Consider the following 11,429-nt stretch of genomic DNA (forward strand, 5'->3'; position numbering starts at 1 on the left):
AAATCAGGTCTTTCCGGCTACAAAATGCCTGTCCTGGTCACCTGTGGGCCCTGCTGTGATATGGCAAAGAAATTCATAAATCTGGGGGGAAATCCGATGTTTTTCTGATGATATACTCGAGTGAATAATTCTTAACCAGACTGCTCTATCATCAGAGCAAGAGTATATTTTATAAAAGCCACCATTCCTGCCTAGCTCTATGTCCCCCCTCTAACCCTTGTGGAGAAACTGAGTCACCAAAGACGAGCACACAGGTAGGTAGGTAAAATCTTCCAAAACAGCGTCGGGGTGAACAAGGGAACAAGCATGAAAACAATCTGCTTCATTCCTGTTGAAAATGACTTTAAGGGGCGCCTGGCTGGCTCAGCTGGTTAAGTGTCTGTCTTCAACTCAGGTCATGATCCCGGGGTCCTGGGATGGAGCCCCACGTCATGCTCTCTGCTCAGCGGAGAGTCTGCTTCTCCCTCTGCCCCTCACGCCTGCTCGTGCTCCCTCTCTCATTCTCTCTGTCTCTCTCTCTCAAATAAATAAATAAAATCTTTAAAAAAAAAAAGTGACTTTAGGGGGGTGGGGGGATGGGTTAGCCTGGGGATGGGTATTAAAGAGGGCACGTTCTGCGTGGAGCACTGGGTGTTATGCACAAACTATGACTCATGGAACACTACATCAAGAACTAATGATGTAATGTATGGTGATTAACATAACAATAAAAATTATTTTAAAAAACTAATGATGTGATTATGGTAATTAACATAACAATAAAAAATTTTAAAAAGTGCCTTTAAAACAATTCTCCTCCATCTTCTTCTGTATACCCATCTATATACCATCAACATGTTTTGACTTTTTTCTTAAAACTTAGCCTTATCATGAGCAATAATAGTCACATAGCATGGCTTTGATGGGCTTGTTACATGTTTTCCTCAAACACTTAGTGAAATTCCTGAATGTTCATATACAAGAAACTCCCTTGTGCACCACCCAGAAACATCCCTGGTGCCGCCAAGAACAGGAACATCACACTTGGGGACATGGTGCTCAGCAGTAGACATACTAAGTAGAGCAGAGTAAATCTAACAACCATTGTTTACAAGTAAGTAGCTTTGAAGGTCACGGGGGTCAAGATTTTGACTTTTTAGAGGCATGGTTCAGATTAGAAGTTCTCAGACATTTTTTCTGCAGTGACTCACAAGACGGGTGACGTTCCCGTGTGCAACACTCTCTTGTGAACAGACATGACCGCCCGTGGATTATGTGCAACTTCCTGCCATATATTTGTAATCCCTCCAGTCCAGAAAGCCCAGCAGAATGCAAGGAAAAGGCTCTCCCGAGAGATGTCTGTGAACGCTCTTATTTCCTAAGACACAAGTAATTCACGAATTTTGACTTTCAAGCCATCACTGACTCATTTTAACCTTCAACTAATCAAATACACAGCCCTGGGTGTCAGGACCCCACAGCTGGAGCCTGCCTGAGGAAGACGCACGATGCCGTATTGACTATTTCAGAGTGGTCTTGTTCTCGAGGAGACCGAACTAAATAGGAACTGGTTTTCTCTAGAAGGTTCATTTTTGTTTTGTTTTGTTTTGCTTTGCTTGCTTGTTTTTGATACATTCTAGATGCGTGCTGTTTTTACCCTTTCTCCAAAAATCAGCAGGGGGTTGGGGGGAAGGTACAGGAAGCTGAGGATTTTATTTGGTTGAAATTTTTACTGTTGACAGACCTGGTTTCTACCCAGGGGTTTACAACTTAAGATATAAAAGACTGTTCTATTTTGAGAATTTTGGGCATCAGTAGCCAAGTTCCTCATGGCCATGTGATGCACGAAATTAGCATTATCTATACCACAGGGGCAATGAGAGGCATCGAGAAAAATATTAACATGTACCCAAAAGCTTTAGATTTGCTCCTCAGACAATAATAGTAGCATATAGTTGAATAAACAGACCTACAAATACTTGTAAGCAGCAAACAGAAGTATTTTTAGGATCCCTGTAAGGTTTATGAGCAGCGTTATTGCAGCGTTTGAGATCAGAGTGCTCGAATAAAGACACATTAAAGGATTAAAACACATTTCGAAACCCTCTCTAATTTGGACCAGAAAGGAAGAACAGTTTGAATTAGCAGCAAATCTGAAGAGTAAGTTAAGAACTATAGTTGGATACTCTTCATCACAAGTGCAAAACTTAAACCAACAAGGTAATTCCTGTAGGCGTCTTATCGGATTAGCTTAATAGATAAACACTCAGATGAAACCAGTACATCCGGGTTATCACCTTGCGTGACAAAGTGCTACTGATGCATTCATATGCATAACAGAATCAACTCAAATCAACTCCTGGTATCAACAGATTAACCTTTGGGGATTAAACTAAAAACAGATAAACACACAGCTAACACTACTAGTTCACTGGATAGGACAAATTACAGATAGTATTTTAAAACTTTCTAGTCCACATAAACTTTATATTGATTGAATTTAAAACTACACTATTTCCCCAGGTAGCATGGGTTTCTATTATATTCATATATAGGAAACAATATGGAAGTGTTTAGAATAAAAAGCAACATGATGCACAATGAAGTCTGCGATCCCCCAATAATGTTTAGTGAGCAGTGAGGAGTAAGGTTAAGAGTTTTTAAAAAGGGATTTGTTGTTTAAGAACACTAAGTAAAATAAGGAGACTACATCCACCATCCGTCTTCATATAATAAAACAAGTCTATTTCAAAGATATACAGTTTCTGGAAATACCCATTTTTTATAGAGCCAATATTTTAAAGCATTTTATATTTCAATATGAACAATAGATTTTTTCCTAACTAAACTTTAGGAAACTCAAATTGTATAATACCTGAACTGTTTGAAGCTATGATAGTTTTTAAAAGGCTAGAGTAGCATTTTGAGCAAGAACTCTGTTCTATGTTTGCTGTTTTATGATTTTTGCACATGGAACTGATCTGGCAGGAGTTACAGACGTTAAACTGGAACAGAGAAACAAGGGGACCCAAAAGAGAGAGAGAGAACACAGGCAGACCCAAGAACAAAGGAAAGGAAGTGAAAAATCGTCAGTACACCAGGAGAAGGTGTACTTCCGCAAGGAGCAACAAAACTTGGTTCTCTGAACTGGTTCTGGGAAGCAATCTTGAGCTGTGTGCCCAGTACCAAGTGCAAGAATTTGACAAACTGCAAGGTGCTACAATCTATTTTATCATAACAGCCCAAGAAGTAAATCTTCCATTCTACAAGAAACTGATTTGGACCAACTAAGAGGAATTTCAAAATAAGAACAACCGTAAGTGCAAAAAGTACACACACACACATACACACACACATACGCACACATAACCATATACATACAGCCCTTTCTCTTCGGGGACCCAACAGTGTGGCACCAACAAAGGTAGGCTCAAGGTCAGGACTCCTTTTTGACAATTCCCAAACTTCTGAGCTTTCACTTTTGTGAAACAGGATATGCTATCCCTGGTTTATCTCCAAACTCACAGTAACATCCAAGAGCTACAAGAATCCTAGATAAGACGGGGTCCTGAACTCTGATAAGCCCATTCTCAATGGCAAATGAAAATAAGTATTCATGCTCTGAGAAACTACAAAATCACCTGAAAATCTGACCAAGAGAAAGGGTTTCAATGCACACTCAGCCTTTCCTACACTGTAGGGAGAGAGGGCACTTAGAAAAAGAGGAAGAAGGTAGGACATCGTTTGTTTTTTCAGGTCTGCTGGAAATAGTCTCATGAGGGTCAGTCCAATTTCTAATGAATACGTGATTAAGTGTGAACTTTCAACCTATACATAGATCAATGATTCAAATGGAGCAAGAAATCCCGGTATATTACAAATACATCTGGAAAATGTACATGACTCCAGACCCTGAGCCGATCTCGAAGCAAAGTGAATCAGTCTTAAATAAGAAGTACAGACAGATGGTAAGTTGAAGACATCAATTCACCAAGTCTAGTCCTGATGCAAAATTAGGAAACCTGAACTATCTTCCAGGTCCCATTTCTGCAATCCTTTAAAAGGCACTTCAGGGATAGTTTGCTCCGTTTTCTCGTCACTAAAAGCAGGGTACAACTTTGACCAACAGGAAGTGTGAGGCGCTTACGTTCAGAATCTGTCCTCTCCCAATGACATGTGGTGAGTCCTCAGAATGCTGACAAGCCATCTTGCATAAAAACCCTCCCCTGTCCTCCTCAGCCTGACTCCCCTTAAACTCTTGTCATAAATATTATTCATCTGAGCAAACTAAATGAATGGCTTCTCCCAGAGGCTCTTAAACGATTACCGTGTTAATCTGGAAAGGATAGCCAGTTAACATATCAATATGTTGTCACTTCGTAATGGATTCCTTTCAATGGGAGGATTGGTAGCGACAAAGGGATTAGCATGAGCGGTCTGCAAGGCAAAAGGCAAAGGATATATAATGAATGGTGTCCAAAGGAGGCAACCAAGATCACTGTCACAACCATCCTATTCATCAGCCTGCCTAGGACATAAGAAGGGTGGGGAGGAAGCAAAGGGCAAGACTAGTATATGACAATCTCAAGAGCAGGACCACCTGAGGAAATCCCAGCGCCGTGAGCACACCCAAGCATGTGTGCTGGATACAAGAGCTCGTTGGCCACTTCTCAGGAGGTCAGTTGAGTGCCGGCTCTAAGACTCTTTTAACAAAAATCCTTCTAATTTAGGACAGGTTCACTGATTTCTATTGGAAAGGACTCACCCGTAACTAAGATGGAACTCGCCCAATTCCAAGGTGATACAGTGTTGCAGCTTAGAACTTGGGCTCTATGGATAAAGAAGTGGTGTATATATATACACAATGGAATATTATGCAGCCATCAAAAAGAATGAAATCTTGCCATTTGCCACAACGTGGATGGAAGTGGAGGGTGTTATGCTGAGCGAATTAAGTCAATCAGAGAAAGACATGTATCCTATGACCTCACTGATATGAGGAATTCTTAATCTCAGGAAACAAACTGAGGGTTGCTGGAGGGGTGGGGGGTGGGAGGGATGGGGTGGCTGGGTGATAGACATCGGGGAAGGTATGTGCTATGGTGAGTGCTGTGAATCGCACAAGACTGTTGAATCACAGATCTGTACCTCTGAAGCAAATAATACATGATATGTTAAAAAAGAAGAAGAAGAAAAAGATAGCAGGAAGGGAAGAATGAAGGGGGGAAATCGGAGGGGGAGACGAACCATGAGAGACGATGGACTCTGAAAAACAAACTGAGGGTTCTAGAGGGGAGGGGGTGGGGGGATGGGTTAGCCGGTGATGGGTATCAAGGAGGGCATGTTCTGCATGGAGCACTGGGTGTTATACGCGAACGATGAATCATGGAACGCTACATCAAAAACTAATGATGTAATGTATGGTGATTAACATAACATAATAATAAAAAAAAAGAACTTGGGCTCTAGAAACTTCAAGATTTGGGTCTGAAACTTGTCTTTCACATTTCCTGGCTGTGAGATCTTCGTCAGGACTCAGTTCGCTCTCTTTATTACCCTTGCTATTTCAAAGCACTGTGGATTTTCTCTATGAACAGTCAATAAGCTGGGCCCAGAATTCAGCTGGTACTCACTCATTTCATTGAAGTTGCTTATGTCAAAATTAGGCCAAATCCCTTGATTTAGTCTGAAGGTTAAACCAGACCTGAATTGAATGAGAGATGCAAAAAGCAATGAGCTTTCTGGGGCATCCATCCCAAAGCATCCATGTCCCAGTGGAGGGAAGTTCCAGTTCCAATTGACGAATTTACATCATCAAGAATCAAGGGATTTGTGACAAGAATAGCTCAAACGTCTTTGGAATACAATTTATCGTCCCTGTTACAGATTAATATTGATTCCAGCCTGCACTTAAGCTACTTTAAAAACAACAACAACTGTTTGCAGTCCTCTGAGCCAAATGGGCAGCCAAAATAAGGAATTGAGGTGTGTGTGTAAAAAATCCAGAGAAAGAATTCAGGATATTAGGTAATTCTTGATGTGGGGTTTATACATGCAGGGAATTGAGAGTTCACAGAAAACTATGTGAAACACTTGGACTTAACTGGCAGAAAGTGGTTTATAAATTCAAAATATCATCATCATCATCATCATCTAAAATACGCTACCGTTTTCTAAGATAATCACTTGATCCTTCCTGGGCATTTCTATGGGGTCTGAAAATGAGGACTGCAGTAAGTCGGACGTTTTCTTTTTGAACATGATCATCATATTGTACATTTGATACTTATGCTGAGCACTCAGATCTTCCCTTTCCCTAGTATAATTTTCATCTAAGCATTCCTTGGATACTTAGATCATTCCTAATGGAGATTGTGCCGTATACCCTCTGTGGACACATGGAAATCTGGCTAATTGGACTGACTTGATTACAACAGTGAATTCTCCCATTTCCTTCCACTGCAATAAATGCTTAAGATATTTTTGTCACCTATTATGTAAATATTTTAGATTGCCATCATTTTCTAAAACAGTGCTTGGAGGCAAAAGCTCTTTCATCATTCTGCTCACCAGACAGACTCCTGTACTTTCAATGTACGTGCCTTGTTCATATAAAAACCGCATGTCCTAGGAAAGTTTGAAATGAACTCATGAATAGCTATCACTCAAATTCTATAGCAACTGCAAATGAGCATTAGCTTCACAGTAAAGCAGTCTCTTCAGCCTCAGCAAGCCCGTGAGGATGGCATGAGGGTGCCTGAGGTGATGAAATACCTCATCCTCAAATCGAAGTATCTAAAGCATAGAAAAATACACTTTATTTTGAGAGCCTCTTGTTTGCTGTTAAAGGTTGGCTCTGAGAAATACTTTTTAAATGATTTCCTTCCTTGACCAGACTGAAGTGTGTGACCAATAATTAAATTGCTATTGTCTCTTTAAGGGCTAGGATGAGTACCTGATTCCAGAGGTTACTCTCCCCATATATTATACCTGCCAAAATTCTTTAAACTCTAATGAGTCAGCTTGCCGAAAATACACCCCAGGCTCCCATTTGAAAGTATAAAAAAAAAAACTAAGTGTTGAGCGGGGAAAAGTTGACCCTCAATCCCAGCGTAAATCAGAGCAGAGAGGAAGCAGGAAAAGGGCTCCACTCTCTTGCTTTAGACACAAAAGTGCGCTGACCTCTACTTCCCCGATCCACGCAGAGGCTGAAGGCTCCTACCCCTAACACCAAAGCGCTGGGGCCCGGGAGGGGTGGTAGGAAAGGGAGCACGACGTGTGCGAAGGACAGGCCAGCCATTTCCTTCAAGTGCCTACAAACGGTCCTCTCATTCCTAGAGAAATCTGCTCGCCCAGGAGAATAAAAGCGCCTCTGAGCGCCAGCTCCCCAGTGAGAGTGGAAGCGGGGTGCGGAGAGTTTCCTCCCGGGCCCTTGCAGAGCCTGGTGAAACCGGCCCCGTGCCGCGGAGGACGCCTGGCTAGTCTGTAGGGGCACAGCCCAGACCCAGGGATCTGAAATTCCAAAAATGCGATAAAGCCCCGGCCGGCCCGTCGGCCCCGGAGGCGAGCAGCTGCCGGCTGACCGCTGATGAAGGGGCTCCTTAAGGAGGTGGGCAGATTGATTCCAGCTGCCGAGCGAGGGGCAGGGCAGCGGCCGCGGAATGCGCAGCCCCACGCCGCCCGAGCCTCAGCCCAGCCCCGGGGCCTCAGGCAAGCCCCGGGGGCAGCCGCTTCCCCACCGAGGGCAAGGCCAGAGAGGGGCGGCGGCTGCAGTCTGGGCCTGGCAGCAGGAAGGATGCCATCGTTCCGCCGGGTAGGGGCTTTCGAGGCGGGCTGGGCCAAAAGGTGCCATGTGCAGTGTCCCTGCGCAAGTGGAGTGTCCCTCAGGGATCTGGAAACTGTCTCCCTAGACGTCGGTTCAGAACGGGCCCAACGGTCCAGGGGCGAATCCTTTCTGGCCGGTTCCTGTTTTTCTCCCCGGCCCACTCCCAGCTCCCGGCGCTCTTCTAACAGCTCCTCACCCCTCCCTGCCCAGCCTCCGGCGCTCCCCTCCCCCACCACACAGGAGCACTATGCACAGGGGAGACAGACAAGGAAGGGGTGCAGAGGCAGAGTGGGGGGCCGTGGGGGCGGCCTGGATGGACGCTGGACAAGAACACATGCCCTTTAGAAGTGCTGGCCTCCAAGTCAGAGAGCTAAGGGAGAGGGGCTCAAGTGAGGAGTCCCCTGAGAGCCCCAAACTCAGACACCAAGTGATCTAAGAAGAGGAAAGGGGGTAAGAGGGGGGTGGGCATGAAGGCACGCCTAATGGAATATTCAATATCCTGCGAAATGCACTTTCGGCGGTGCGCTTCCAGAGACTAAAAGCCAGTAATGGGCTCTGGAGTCTGCACTTCCTCTCGCTAATGTCCAGAGGCGCGTTAATGCGGCAGCCAATCGATCAGCCTTCTCCGGTGAAGGCGGCGAGGGGGGTGCAAAAGCTTCCCACTTGTGGCCAAAGTCGCCCGGCCTCCTCTGCACGCCGCCACCGCGCGACACTCAACTTTGAACGGGCCGGACTGGATTCTCCGAGTGTCCGGGAGAGGAAAAGAAGGAGCCTGGAGGCGCCCAGAGAAGCAGCCCCCCTCCCCCTTCACCCCAACTTTTCCACGGAAAAGCTTCCGCGGGAGGCAGCCTTATCCACCCTGGGACACGGCTGGCCGGTAGCCCCCAAACCTGCTCCAGGCACAAGGTCACCGAGCCGCCTCCAAGCCCAGGGCAGCCCCAGGTGTGGCCCTTCTGGGAAGGTCCAGAAAATGGGGTTTCTTTGCAATTTCTTGCTGACATCACAGCTGCCTGGAAAGTGACCCTGTGAATAAACCTCTCCCGGTCTCCCCACCCCGGAGGCCGGATCCCGGCAGCCGAGACGCGCCCCCCGTCCCGCCTCCCCACGCCCCTGCACCGTCTCCGCAGGGCTGCGGCGAGTCCAGTCCCTCCGCCGAACCCGACCCCGTCCGGCCTCCGCCGCCCCTCCCCCGGGACGCCGGCGCGGCCCCACGGCGCACGAACCGCGGCCTGGGTCTGGGGTCGCCTCGGGGAGCTCTGCGGCCCCGGGACGCGCGCGCGGCTCCGTCCGGGCGAGGCCGTCCCCGCCGCGCTGCACGGAGGGAGAGCGGCGCGACCGCAGCCGAGTGCGGGGCCGCCGAGTTAGCGGCGCGAGCAAACTTTCCGTCTCCTCCCCACCCCCACGCCACCGGGGCGCGTCTCCCCGAGGAGCTCGCCTTTCCCAGCCCGGCAGAGCCCGGCGCGGCACGTGACGGGCGGGAACAAAACTAAACCCTTCCCAGGCCCCGGGCCGCGGGGGCACCCCACTCCGCTCGGCGGCGAGCAGGGGGCGCCCCGCGGCGCCAGCAACCCCCCGCGCCCCCTCCCCTCCCCGCGCGCGCGCGCGCCCCCACTCCCGAGCGGGGCCTGGGCTCCGGGCCGCCGCGCCCGGCCCGCGCCTACCTCTCAGACTTGGTGAACTTCCGGAACGCCTGTCGGAGGTCGTGGAAGGAGCGGTAGGTCTGCGGCTCGGCCGAGATGCCCTGCGCCCGGGTGGTGCGCGGCCCGATGTGCGGCGAGGGCGCGGGCAGCACCGACTGGCATTTGTGCAGCTTCCTCTTCAGCTCCTGGATCTCCTCCTCCTTCTCCGACAGCCGCTTCTCCAGCTCCTTGATCCTCTCCTCCTTGAGCATGAGAATCTTGGCAAAGTCTTCCTCCAGCTCGCTCATTTTCGCCCGGAGCCCCTCCGCGAAACTTTCCTCGGGCGCGGCCGGACGCCGGCCGGGGGAGGCGAGCGCGGCGAGGGAGCCGAGGGGGGCGCCGAGTGCGAGCGCGCGCGGCAGCGCTGCCCCCGGAGCGGCCGGCGGGCGCGGGGAGCCGCTGTCTGCGAGCGCCTTCTGCGGAGTGGACTAAAAGCTCCGAGGGGAGGATGAGACGTCTAAAAGCGGTGGAGAGGAGAGGCAGAGTGCTAATCCCCAGCCTCTCGGGGGACTAGGTGATTATCTTTCATTGAGAAACCAATTAGAGCTGCCCAGCCTCCCCTGAGACCCCCCCCTCCCCCGTCCCCTTTCCCGGTCGCTCCGTGAGAACCCCGCGCGCGCCACCCCACCGACAGCCTGGCTTCCAGCTGGAGGGTTGGACCAGAGAGCCGGGTCTCACCCCATCACACAGTAATCACTCTTCCACGCTATATGGTACCAAAGGGAAGGGGTGGGGTGGGGGGAGCTTTATGCCACTTGATCCTTGAAATAGCAACAATTACCATGTGATCTGGCAGATGACGCAGCGCTTGTAACTGGAGCCTAAAGACTTGGTGGGGTGTGTGTGAGAGACAGTGTGAGATATTTCATAAATATTAGGCTGCCTTTGAATCAGGAACCTGCATAAACTCATCTTCGTTTTCACTATTTACTTCTCTTCTGCTCTGGATAAGGTAGGAGGGTGTGTGTGTGTGTGTGTGCGTGTATTTCTCTTACTGTGCAGCCCTGTGCTTGTGACCCCAGGGAATAAGAATGACAGGGCAATAGCAATTCCAACTTTTTTCAGCATAAAATTTTACTGGAAATAGTGAACCGTTGGTAGGAAAGTGGAATGAGTATGCATATGGTAATGAGCCAAATGTTTGGAGGGGTGGGGGGGGAAGGCCATTCTGTTGTAAACTTCTTAGAGCCTGGATTTTATTTCATCTGATACAGTTAAAATGTGTATGTGAGCATCCAGATTATATTACGACATCGTCTTCCACGGCTCGCCCCTACCAGCGCCAATTTTGGGGGGAAAAATTGCATCTGTAATCTGTGTTTTTCCCTTACCTGTGCATCCACCCCCTCAGCCTCTGCTAAAGGGATTGTTTTACCTCTTTGAGCCTGAGTATTTACTAATGCCTAAAATTTACTTTTCTAATCTATTGTGTGTGTCACAGAGAGCATTTTCATCACATAAATCATTGTATGAGTTTATCTGTGACTGTGGGAGAAGCATGTCTCCAGGTAATGATCAACAGAATAGTAAATCTTTTTTTAAAGGAAAAAAATAGATGCAGACTAAGATACCAAAGGACTTTCTCTGAAACAGTACCTTCCCTTTAAAAGAAAGATCAATGTACAACCACTGGCTACTTATTAAAAAAAAGGGGGGGGCGCCTGGGTGGCTCAGTCTTTAAGCGTCTGCCTTCGGCTCAGGTCATGGTCCCAGGGTCCTGGGATCGGCCCCCATCGTGCTCCCTGCTCAGCTGGAAGCCTGCTTCTCCCTCTCACACTCCCCCTGCTTGTGTTCCCTCTCTCTGTCTCTCTCTGTCAAATAAATAAATAAAATCTTAAATATATATATATTAAAAAAAATCTTTCTACCTTGCCTGAAACACCTAAGGAAAAGCAGGCATATACTTTGGTTTATAAATAAATCCTAAAATATATTTTATTCTGGAG

The 11,429-nt window shown here is 47.9% G+C and overlaps 1 protein-coding gene across 1 annotated transcript in view; it reads right to left on the bottom strand.

The window, feature by feature from the left end:
- Positions 1–10,722, bottom strand: part of PRKG1 (protein kinase cGMP-dependent 1) — a 1,235,615-nt gene extending 1,224,893 nt beyond the window's left edge. The window contains exon 1 of the mRNA XM_025850942.2: positions 9,466–10,722. Coding sequence (XP_025706727.1) covers positions 9,466–9,731 — 266 coding nt within the window. The 5' untranslated portion in view covers positions 9,732–10,722. The remainder of the gene's footprint in view (positions 1–9,465) is intronic.
- Positions 10,723–11,429: the final 707 nt, after the last annotated feature.

This window comes from Callorhinus ursinus, unplaced genomic scaffold (genome assembly GCF_003265705.2).
Source record: "Callorhinus ursinus isolate GAN/ISIS: 27379988/994484 unplaced genomic scaffold, GSC_fseal_2.0 scaffold32, whole genome shotgun sequence".
In the NCBI taxonomy this organism is placed as follows: Eukaryota; Metazoa; Chordata; class Mammalia; order Carnivora; family Otariidae; genus Callorhinus; species Callorhinus ursinus.